Source organism: Pogona vitticeps, chromosome 1 (assembly GCF_051106095.1).
Source record: "Pogona vitticeps strain Pit_001003342236 chromosome 1, PviZW2.1, whole genome shotgun sequence".
Classification (NCBI taxonomy): Eukaryota; Metazoa; Chordata; class Lepidosauria; order Squamata; family Agamidae; genus Pogona; species Pogona vitticeps.
The window spans coordinates 279202876-279215060 of record NC_135783.1 but is presented as its reverse complement, the minus strand read 5'-3'; the positions used below and the strand labels follow the sequence as shown (position 1 = coordinate 279215060).

At 40.8% G+C, this 12185-nt stretch overlaps 1 protein-coding gene across 2 annotated transcripts in view; it reads right to left on the bottom strand.

Moving 5' to 3' along the window:
• The window catches only part of NADSYN1 (NAD synthetase 1), a 40711-nt gene extending 31304 nt beyond the window's left edge, over positions 1-9407 (bottom strand). The window contains exons 1-5 of one of the 2 annotated variants that reach the window (XM_020782884.3): positions 9188-9407; positions 5432-5492; positions 1706-1822; positions 660-713; positions 355-444 (exon numbers count right to left, since the gene is read on the bottom strand). In XM_020782884.3, coding sequence (XP_020638543.3) covers positions 355-444; positions 660-713; positions 1706-1822; positions 5432-5492; positions 9188-9272 — 407 coding nt within the window. In that variant the 5' untranslated portion in view covers positions 9273-9407. The remainder of the gene's footprint in view (positions 1-354; positions 445-659; positions 714-1705; positions 1823-5431; positions 5493-9187) is intronic. The other variant, XM_072985907.2, reaches the window with a different exon arrangement.
• Between the last annotated feature and the right edge of the window lie 2778 nt (positions 9408-12185).

Genomic DNA, 12185 nt, shown 5'->3' with positions numbered 1-12185 from the left:
TTACAGAACAAGTTACAACCAATCTTAATAAGCCACATGAGAAAGTCTATGAATGATCATTTAACAAATGGTTGCGACTGTAATCAAAAGCCAACTCAATTCTTTAACACAACTATCACAGGATAAAGAGTGAAATACAAAGTGTAAACATTCTGTCAAGTTTCTCACTCCAGTAGATTCAACTCGACAACGATTATGCTTGCAACTTTAAAAAAAAAACTTGTTCCAAAGCACCATCTTCAAGCAGAAACGAGGAGGTCACAGTCTGAAAAATCCAGTGTGTATAGCCTTGGGTTCTATGACAGAAGAAAGATGGGATATAAACTTAATAAGAGAAAGGAAGTGTATGCCTACCGTGGTCTGCTCCAAGGAGTGAACCATCGCATTTCTCGGTAATTCCCTGTATTTGCCAAAGCCATCTTTGGCCTTATCAGAAGAATTTTCCTTGGATAAAAATAAAAATAATAACATATAAAACATAATTCACATGAAAACAAGAGTCTTTACAGTATTTCTTTTCTCACAACCCAGCCAAAATTAAGCATTTCTGAGAAGCCACAATTTCAGCAGAGTCCAGAATCACTGATGTGCTTAAGCCCCCTGTGTGAAGCAAGAGGAACTAAAAGGTATTGTGTTTGGGCTGAAAAGCAGTCATGTACCTGTTCAGAAAGATCACTCTGCAATTGTAGCGGACATTTCGATGCATAACAGGCCTGTACAAATAAAAGAAATCAATGCTGTCAAGTGTTAAGATTCCTTAAACTGGGATATTTATTTATTTATTTATTTATTTATTTATTTATTTATTTATTTATTTATTTACAATATTTTTTAGCCGCACCATTGCCAGTGGCTTCTGGGCAGCTTATACATGTACAAAGATAAGGATACCCCACCTAATTCTATATTTCATGCTTCCACAAAACTGTGGATTCAAATATCTCTGTTCCAGTATCCCCCTCCTGCACCAATAGCACTCAAATATGATCCAACTTACGAGGATCTGCCTATTATGGCAAATACGCTACAAGCAACTCCCTTTGGCTAATCCAAGCAGGACAATGACCAAAATCCTGTTGCTTAGTATGATAAATCATACTAGTGTAAGCCTGCTGTATCAATGGGAATTTAGTGAGTCAACAAATTCATAAGTTTAATTGATTTAAATGAGCCTACTCTAACTGCAAATTGCCGTGCTAAATTAAATCACAGTTAGACTTGGTTGATTTGAATCAGGAGAACCTACAGAGTTAATTCAATAAATCCTCACTCTATAGCCTAGGTAAAAGTAAAGGTTCCCCTTGACAAATGTCCAGCCGTGTCCAACTCTAGGGCATGGTGCTCATCCCCGTTTCCAAGCCATAGAGCCAGCATTTGTCCAAAGACAGTTTCCATGGTCATGTGGCCAGCGCGACTAGACACGGTTTAACCCGCAGCACACCACATCCCTCTATAGCAGTGGTGTCGAACTGTGGCCCTCCAGATGTTCTTGGACTTCAACTCCCAGAAGCCTTCACCACCACCTCTGCTGGCCAGGATTTCTGGGAGTTGAAGGCCAAGAACATCTGGAGGGCCACAGTTCGACACCACTGCTCTATAGTATACTGTAGTGCAATTAACTATACTATGCAACAAGATTTTGGTCACTGTATTTCTTCCCTTGCCACCAACATGACTCTGTATTTTGTTCCGAATAAATACTTACATCCCAACATCACATATTATGTCCTGAGTAATAGGAGATTCCAAAAGTTTAGCAAGGACTTGAAAGGAATGCAGGAGTGTATCAGACTCATAGTAATGATCTGAACAGCCATAGCCACTGCAGAGAAAAGAAAACATGAGGGGAAAAACAAGATAAAGGTTATCATTCACAAAGAGAGATACACTTGAGTCGCTTTCACAAGAAAAAGACATCTAAACACTCCTCACTTACACATATTATTGATGTATACCTGTATCCCTATGTACACTTGCATGTGTACAAACAAAAGGGTAGTCGTCGTTGTGGGTTTTTCAGGCTCTTTGGCCGTGTTCTGAAGGTTGTTCTTCCTAACGTTTCGCCAGTCTCTGTGGCCAACATCTTCAGAGGACAGCACTCTGTGACACCAGAGCACAGAGTGCTGTCCTCTGAAGATGCCGGCCACAGAGACTAGTGAAACGCTAGGAAGAACAACCTTCAGAACACGGCCAAAGAGCCCTAAAAATCCACAACAACCATTAGATCCTGGCCGTGAAAGCTTTCGTGAAAAGGGTAGTCCTTATTAATTACTTCCAATTACTTCTTGTTATAATTTTATTATATTTAATTGTTGTAAGCCGCCCAGAGACCTTTGGGTAGAGTGGGCGGCATATAAATTAAATAAATAAAATAAATAAATAATAAATAAATTTAAAGCTACCTTGGGTCCCAGTCCTGTTGGAAAACTGAGATATAAAGAAAACAAAAAAATGTAATTTAATCTAAAAAATAAAGGAGTTCCATTTCCACTTCAAGGATAAACAGCAGCTGAACTGGGGGGGGGCTTGTTCTCAATAAAGAATTAAAAGATTTCTCTTTGTAATAACATGAAACAGTGAATATGTTTTGAAAGAGTAAGAAATAGAGCTTCTTGCCCAGTGCTAATTAAGGGGTTGAGATTTCAATTTAGCAATCTCTCCTCCATGGGAATTTCACCGGAGACAACTTGAATGTCGCAAAAAAGGGATGAGAGACTTGGAAGCAAGAGATATCACATACAGCAGGCTGGCTTCAGTTCAGCAAAGCAAATGAGGGCTGAAGCATGATCATAATTCAAAATGGGAATGGCTAAAACTGGGGACCCTTTAAGAAAGAAACTGAAGGCTTGATTTTTGCTGCACAAGAACAAGCACTCCAAACCAACGTGATGAAAGCTAAGATCCAAGAAGTTAGTGCTAACACTAAATGTCGACTCTGCCAAGAAAAAGATGAAACTGTGTCTAACCTCATCTGTTAATGTCCAAAGATTGCACAGAAAATTAGACATGATAGATTGTCAAAATTAGTGCACTGGTCATTATGCAAAAAATATCCAAAAACCCATGGGAACATTATGTACAGAAGATGTCAGAAAATGATGAAGTCAAGATCTTACAATATCTCCAGATTCAAACTGACACCTTGAATATAACACACCAGACGTAGTGGTAACAGAACAAAGAAACGTCTGGACCAATGACATTGCAATTCCAGGATATGCCAGAACCGAAGATACAGAATTGGAAAAAAATTAACAAAATACAAAGATCTGGCAATTGAAACATCTCACTTGTGGATGTGTGAGGGTTCGGTCTGGGGGTTAATGGTCTCCACAACAAAATCACAAGTTGTCTTTAATTTTGAACTAGGGGTTAGGTTTATTGGAGTATTTAACAAAAAAAGTCTTAAGTTATCCCATAACTTCTCTCCCAACACCAATGGGTCATGTCGGGGTGGTCCATTTTTCTTTTCCAAACAATTTAGAGTCCTCCGTATTGCCCCAGGGTCCAGTCCAGAGAGGAAACCCATTTTCTCTCAGTAACTCGTTGTCTCTCTCGTCTAGAAGTGGGGTGGTCTCCTCTTTGTCTGGTTGCACATCTCGGATCTCCCAGGTCTCTCGGAAGTGGTTCCGGGGTCCTGTAGAAAACCCTTCCTCCTCGCTTCCTCCACTCACCATTCTCTTCTCTTTCCATTGAACTTTCTCTTTCTCCTCCCTTAACTTTCTCCTTCACTCTCTCGCTTCTGATACATCCCAATATGACGGCTTTTGAGGGATCCCCCTCTTTCTACGATAGTCCGCCTCCTCTCTCGGCACTCGCACATGCCCCCATTTTCCGGAACATGAGTCTTGTAAACATGAGTCTTGTACCCAAACCATCTCCCTCCCACCCCACCTCAGTATCTGATCTTCCCTCCTTTTTATTTCAGCCAACCCCGCCTCAATCTCCATCTTCCTGGTCCTGGGTCTTCTCTCCAACTCTACTGGGGTTTGAACAGCGACGGTTATCCCGCACATTTGTTCTTCCAAATCCCAGGTATCCGTTCATTCCCCTTTGAATAGTCTTTTTTCACGGGTCAGCAAATGCAGTCTGTTCCTCCCTCTCCACGCGTGGAACAGACGATACTCTGGAAAGAGTCTCTTTGCTCTCGTCCCAGGTCTCACAGGATGAAACACGCTTCAGTGGAACAATATTTAAAAGTTTCACACAATATTATTAGCAGTTGCATGTCCCAAAAATCACACCATCTGAGCTACAAAAAACAGCAGTTTTTGGAACACATACATACTGTGCTGATATTTAACAGATACATAGGGTTTTGGTTAAAACTTGTATCTGTTATATAATACCACTCAATTTTTTTATAGTTTTTATTGACTGTGCCTGGTATTTAATAATAAATAATATTAATATTAATATTAATATTAATATTAATATTAATATTAATATTAATATTAATATTAATATTAATATTACTAATACTAATACTAATACTAATAATACTAATAATATTAATAATATTAATAATATTAATATTAATATTAATATTAATATTAATATTAATAATATTAATATTAATATTAATAATAATAATAATAATAATAATAATAATAATAATAATAATAATAATAATAATAATAATAATAATAATAATAATAATAATAATAATAATAATAATAATAATAATAATAATAATAATAATAATAATTTGATCTGTTTGATACATGGTGCTAGAGGAGATATTTGCAGATACCCTAGACTGCCAGAAGGATGAACAAGTGGGTCCTAAAGCAAATCAAATCTTAACTATCTCAGAAGACAAAAATTTGAAACCGAGGCTGTCATGCTTTGGCCAAATCATGGAAAGGCAAGGTTCTCTAGAAAAGAAAATAATTCTAGGAAAGGTTGGAGGCAGCAGGAAAAGAGGAAGTCCAAATACGAGACGGATTGACTCCTTAAAGGAACCTCAGACTTGAGTTTATAACAGCTGTGCAGGGCTGTTGAGGACAGGACATTGGAGGCAACTTCATGGCACATATCAACAACAAGAATCTCTACATATAAACGTTCTGAGATGTAAAGACCTTTTGAAGACGCCCTTCTCTTGGTCCCACTACCTCTCAGGTACATATTGCGAGGACCTTTTAAGAAAGGATGTAGCAATTTTATTCTTTACTCTTTTTCTGGCCATACATCTTTTACATATGTTGTTCTTCTTTAAAATATAAGGGTCTTTTAAGATCATTATACATTGACTTGCATATTTTAATACGTGTTTATCTACTTCCTACAGCATTTCTAAAGTTGCCCTGGATCCCTGAATGGAACTCAGAACCACGATTATAAATGAAATAAAACAAACATTTTTTGCAACAAAAAAGTAGCGTACAACATTACATGTACATATATGAAAAGATTTAGCAGGTCTCACCAAATTTCAAGTTCTGGTCCGAGCCGATATCTCGCTCCTTTGCATTTAGCAATTTCAATACCTTTTTTTGAAAAAAGGTAAATTATCATTATTCATCTTTTTTATTCTACTGGTAGAAATATCCTACTGTTTGAAGTATAGACAATGTTATGAGGTTACAAAGCAAAAATTAATAAATAAAAATAATTAAGACCAGAATGCAATGTAATTCTCAGGAAATTTTTCAAAATAATATCCAAACATTTACAGTTGCAAAGGTATGCCTGAAAGTATACGTGCATTTAAGTTTCCAATTACAGGCAGAATAATAGTTTAAGGACTGGGATGCAGCACTACAGAGTTCCCTCTCCACAGTCCAACATCAGCAGAACTAGAATAATTATGCAAATTACAAATAATACAAATTAACATATTTGCATAATATATGCATATCTTAGCTTGTTGGTTTTTCTTGGTATTTATTTTCTTGTTATTTATTTTTATGAAACAATATTACCCACTTATATTACAAAGGCACATTATCCTGGGATCTAATCACAGTAACAATATAAAATATATACAGTGGGGTCTCGACTTACGAACTTAATCCATATTGGAAGGTGGTTCTCAAGTTGAAAAGTTCTTATGTTGAATCTGCATTTCCCATAGGAATGCATTGAAAACCATTTAATCTGTATCTGCTCTTTTCCGTCCATAGAAACTACAGTGGAACCTCTACTTAAGAACTTAATCCATTTTGGAATGGTGTTCTTAAGTTGAAACGTTCTTAAGTTGAAGCAAAATTTCCCATAGGAATGGACTGAAAACCAATTAATCCGTTCTGGCTGTTTTTTTGTTATGTAGAGGTGTGTTCGTACATTGAAGCATTAGTTCCCATAGGAACTAACGCAAAGCTGGTTAATACGTACTCTACCACTAGGGGGAGAATTTTTTTTAACCTAAGATGACCTAAGGTTAAAAAAAGAGCAGGAAAGGTTTTTTTTCCTGTTCTTATCTTGGATTTCTGTTCTCAAGTAGAAGCAAAATTTAGCAAATGGAGCTGTTCTTAAGTTGGATTGTTCTTAAGTAGAGACGTTCTTAAGTAGAGACCCCACTGTATGCATAGATTAACCATAATTAAATGCTAAGCTCTTGTAGGCAGGAGGCAAGCTTTACAAATGGCAGGTCCACTTATTAACCTCAACCAAGCTATGAAAAGGCTGAGAGCTCGCTCCAATGCAGCACAACACATCCAAAAATGAAGACTTTGCCAGCAGCACAACTGAGTATTGTGACCTAGTTTTTTAAAAAAATCCCTCTGGGTGGTGTGGCACTGACATTTTTTATAGTTTGGTTTAATCATCAATCCAAATGGAAACAGGAACTTAAGAAATCACAGGACTGAGGGCAGCTATGAAGGAGCTAGGAAACAAATAAACAAGACTTAGGATGTATTAAAGGGGACAAAGAGCAAGACAACCCCTAATCTTTAAAAACTCTTCTCTTTTTGACAGACTTTTCAAACCATACCATCCTAATAGCTCCACTGAAGTTATACATTTAACATCTAAAGTCACCATCTGATTTTAAATTAATATTAATTGTTGTTTGTTTTAATTGTTGTTTGTTTGAACTATGTTTATTCTGTTAATTTTGTACATTGTCCAGAGTGACCATAGGTCAGATGGGTGATTTGGAGGTTTAACAAACAAACAAGAAGTATCTCCAATTAGTACTGTATATAGAAACTGAACAGCAACAAAAGCTCACGATAAAAGACTGATTCATTTGAAACATGCTAGTGGAAAACAGCTTTGTGGATACCTTGGACCATAAGAAAGATGAATAACTGTTCTCAGATCAAATTACGCCTGAATACTCTCCAAAATCAGAAGCGACAAAAGGAAAGCTATTATACTTTAGCCAGATCTTGAAAAGATTAGACTCACTGGAAATGACAGTACTGTACTAAGAAAAGTGAAAGGAAGTAGGAAATTAGGACGACTGAACATGAGATGGATCAACCCATTAATGAAATTTATGACCTTTAGTTTCCCAAACCAGACGAGGGTTGTTAACAGCAGCACATATTGGAGGTCTCCACAGGGTTCGTATAAGTCAGAAGTGACTTGGTAGCACATAACATCAGCTGGGGAAATTTTGCCCTATTTGGGTCCAGACCACCCTCATCTACTACAATCCCGCCAAATGTAAAATGGCCTTTGCAACTAAAACAACAACAACAGATATTTTCAGAGTAGGTGTAGGGAAGTACTGTAAATGCTGATGTTCAAGTTCCAGGGTGGGTATATGTGGCCCAGATGTCTCAAAGTTCCCTATCCTTGTTATACTGCATTAGGCTTTGTTTTTCCTCATTAAATAACCCATGTTAGAATCACAGTGGTTACAGGCAAGAATTAAAACCATTAACAGTACAACGTCCACCATGCTACGGCTCATGGGAGTTCTAGACCACAACTGGAAGATCAATCACACTTTTCCTCACTCCTGTCATTGCACCACAAAGGTTATTTGCTCCCTGTCCTCAATTCATGTCTCATGCATAAACACATTATACACTTACGAAGACACAAGTTAAGTTTACACAAAACGCAAAATTAAAATATAATATCCAGAATTGTACCATCTGAGGCTATTTCAGATTGGTGGGGAAGTTAAGAAGCTCTGCTGAACAACAACAATAGTTACAAACTTTTGAACCTCTCCCCACTGCTCTAAAAAATACACCTTCATTACTAGCACACAGAAGAGATGGATTTTGCATAGCCAGTTTCAAATAATCCTACGTAACCATAGGAAACTATTCACTCAGTCTGGCATCTTATGAAGCCAAAACGACACTGTCCATGCACAAGGAAGTAACAGCAAGCTCAAGGGAACTTCAAGATAAATACCAAAGAAAATTAAGATGCAAGTCCTAAGACGAAGGTGAGGAGAGCTAATACAAAAGAGCACTGCGGATGTGCAGTGGACTCAAAACACCGCTTGGTGTCTATATTGTTATGTGCCCTCAAGTCACCCCGGACTTATTGCAACCCTATGACTGAGCAATCTCCAGAATGTCCTGTCCTCAACTGCCCTCCCTGCTCAGCTCTTGTAAACTCAAGCCTGTGGTTTCCTTTAGGGCATTGGTCCATCTCATATTTGGTCTTCCTCTTCCCCTCCTGCCTTCCACATATCCCAGCTTAATTGTCTTTTCCAGAGAATCCTACCTTCCCACGATGTGCCCAAAGTAGGACAACCTCAGCTTCAACATTGATGCCTCTGGAGTTCAGGCTTCATCAGGGATGAAAACATGTCCCGAGGACGCGGAAGAGAAAGGAGAGTCCCCCGAAGGGAGTAAGGCTAGCGGAATGGCCGGATCCTTGAAAGCAAGGGAAACATTTTCTTGCTGATCCCACAAGCAGCTCTTGCAGGATTTTGTTGAGCGGAACCACCAACTTTAAGGCGCTGCACGGTAGTAAATAAAGGACATACATAAATAGAATGAAAAGTGTTGTGACACCCTGAAGGCAAGCAAATCTGATCAGATCATCCTGAAAGAAATCTGTTGGTCTTTTAAAGAGCTGCAACTCCTCCCCCCCCCCCCCCGCTTTTCTAATCCGGCTACCTGGCTGATTAAGGTGGCTTTGAAGGGGGGGGTTGCTTTTCATCCTACTCGTTTGGCAATGTTTCCCCCAGCACAGGGCTGTAAAACGAAGATCCAGCCTCGCCTTGCTGGGAACCTGCTTCTGCAGCCTAGGCGCTTCGGCTTACTTTTCAAAATCCTCTCCAGGTTGCCCTCAAAATCGAGCGCCCACTGATTCAAAGCGCAAGTAGCCACCGTCACCGTCCTGCCCATGATGCCTCCTCCGCCCGGGGAGCCTCGGCGGCGGCTGATCCCCGCCTTTTCCCACGAGAAGAAAACCGCAGATCCTGCTGCCTCCCGGCTAACGCGAGGGTAGACGCCCGCCAAGGACAGGACAGCAAGCCACCCACACCCCGCCAGAGCTTTCCTATAGAGCCGACTCTCCCCGAATGGGGTGGGGTGAAGGCAGGTACATTCCCAGGACAGTCCTCGTGGGGAATCCCGAAGTAAACACAAGAGGTAGAAATGTAGGCTTCGCCGCCACACAAAGGGTTACCACCATAGAGATGAAATGCGCTAGAGTGATCCCACTGCACCAGAGGAGGGTGAAAGAGACACGCGCGCCCCCTGGTCTCCTGTTTGAATTGGAACTTCAATGTTACACATGCTGTAAACAAATACTGTACGTTCAGTATTCGAGGTAAGGGTGATTGATACTTTTACGTATTGCATCGCCCCCCATCACTAATATGACGAGCATTCATCAGCCAAATATGAATGTATCATAGGGAATAGACGTTCTGTTTCATCGAGGGTGTCATAATAGTCCTTTTCAGCATGTTGACAAATTAAAGTGGTGTGTGTATGTGTGTGAGGAAGACATAAAGGAATGGGGAAGGAAAGTCTGCATGCTGTCTTCTTTTTAATAACATTTATTTCAGTGTGACCTTTCATGGGAAAGGAGTACGACAAGGCTGTATATTGCCTCCCTGCTTATTTAACTTATATGCAGAATACATCATGTGAAAGGCCGGACTGGAGGAATCCCAAACTGGAATTAAGATTGCGGGAAGAAATAACAACAACCTCAGAAATGCAGATTATACCACTCTGATGGCAGAAAGTGAGGAGGAATTAAGGAACCTTGTAATGAGGGTGAAAGAGGAGAGTGCAAAAAATGGTCTGAAGCTCAATATCAAAAAAACTAAGATCATGGCCACTGGTCCCAACACGTCCTGGCAAATAGAAGGGGAAGATATGGAGGTAGTGACAGATTTTACTTTTTTGGGCTCCATGATTACTGCAGATGGTGACAGCAGCCCCGAAATTAAAAGACGCCTTCTTCTTGGGAGGAAAGCAATGACAAACCTCGACAGCATCTTAAAAAGCAGAGACATCACCTTGCCAACAAAAGTCAAAATAGTCAAAGCTATGATTTTTCCTCTAGTGATGTACGGAAGTGAGAGCTGGACCATAAAGAAAGCTAACCGCCGAAGAATTGATGCTTTTGAATTGTGGTGCTGGAGGAGACTCTTCAGAGTCCCCTGGACTGCAAGGAGAACAAACCTATCCATTCTAAAGGAAATCAACCCTGAGTGCTCACTGGAAGGACAGATCCTGAAGCTGAGGCTCCAGTACTTTGGCCATCTCATGAGAAGAGAAGACACCCTGGAAAAGACCCTGATGTTGGGAAAGTGTGAAGGCAAGAGAAGGGGACGACAGAGGATGAGATGGTTGGACAGTGTCATCGAAGCTACCAACATGAATTTGACCCAACTCTGGGAGGCAGTGGAAGACAGGAGGGCTTGGCGTGCTCTGGTCCATGGGGTCACGAAGAGTCGGACACGACTAAACAACTGAACAACAACAGACCTTTCATGGATCAACATCCCTTCCTGGTAATCTTGAAGCCTCAGCACAGGGATATGTATAATTATTAGAGGGCATAGTATCTACCCTTTCAAAACATATTTTTAAAACTACGGCAATATTTTGCCTCCTGCCCTCCTTCTTCCTTTCCTTTATTTTTGCCAGAGGCTACTTTCTGTAGATGTTATAAAGAACGTGCGTGCAGAAATGTCTACCTGTGTAAATGAGTGCAGTTTGTCTTCAGGGGCAGAGAAGGCTGAAGCTTGTGTGGGCTCCATATCTCTGCCCTTGTCTTGCTTCTGCTTGCAGCCATGGAGCCATTCTTTGGACATACTGTACTGTACTTTCTCTGGTTCCTTACTATAGAGGGGAAGGAAGCAGAATGTGCCCTTGCCTGGTGGGTGTGGGTGTGAGTGTGAGTGTGGGTCTGCTTCATCTGTGCATGGGAACCTTTGTGTGAGCAAGTCCTTTTTCATACCTCACATACGTCGGCTCCCCACCTTAGCACAGCCCCGTCTCACCACCTTCTAGAACAGGGGTTCCAAACCTCGGGGAACCCCAAGGGTCCTGGACAGCATCTCCCAGAAGGCCTTGCCTGCACAGCACAGTGGTGATGTTGCTGCCCAGGAACACCTGGGTTACCCAAGGTTGGGAGCCCCTGTTCAAGAAGTAGGATAGGCAAAGCGCCATCCTCCGGCTGCTGATTGATTGATTGATTGAATTTATATCCTGCACTGTCTGACAAGCAGGCCACTCTGGGTGGCTAACAACCATATCAGCAACAATATTAAAACACGATAAGAAATAAATTAATACATCGCCAGATAGGGTAAATTAAAACAAATGGTGATGAAGGTGGTAAAAAGGGGGTGACAGAGAGGATGGCAAAAAGGATGGTAAAAGGGAGGCCGAGATCTTAGTGTTCTGGGAAAGCCTGGCGGAAGAGCCAGGTCTTCGGTGCTCTTCGGGGCGGGGGGGGGAGGGAATCCTGCAGAGGGCGTTCCAGGAGCAACCCATCCCAGAGCCAAGCATTTTGGCAGGAGCTCTTTCTTCCTAATAGGCAAATGTGGGCAGGCTTAGCATTCAGCTGTGCTTTGCCCATCACAGTAGAGTTACTGAGTGCAGGGTGTTCTCTCTCTCTCTCTCTCTCTCTCTCTCTCTCTCTCTGGAACATGATTTGATACACACCCGATTCTTATACTGTATGTTCCCTGCATGGCTTGTGGTGAGAGCTGACTCCACTAGGCGGAATGGAGCGCAGGGTGGCTGTCAGAGATGCATTGGACAATCCTCACTATTTTATTTATTTTAAACATC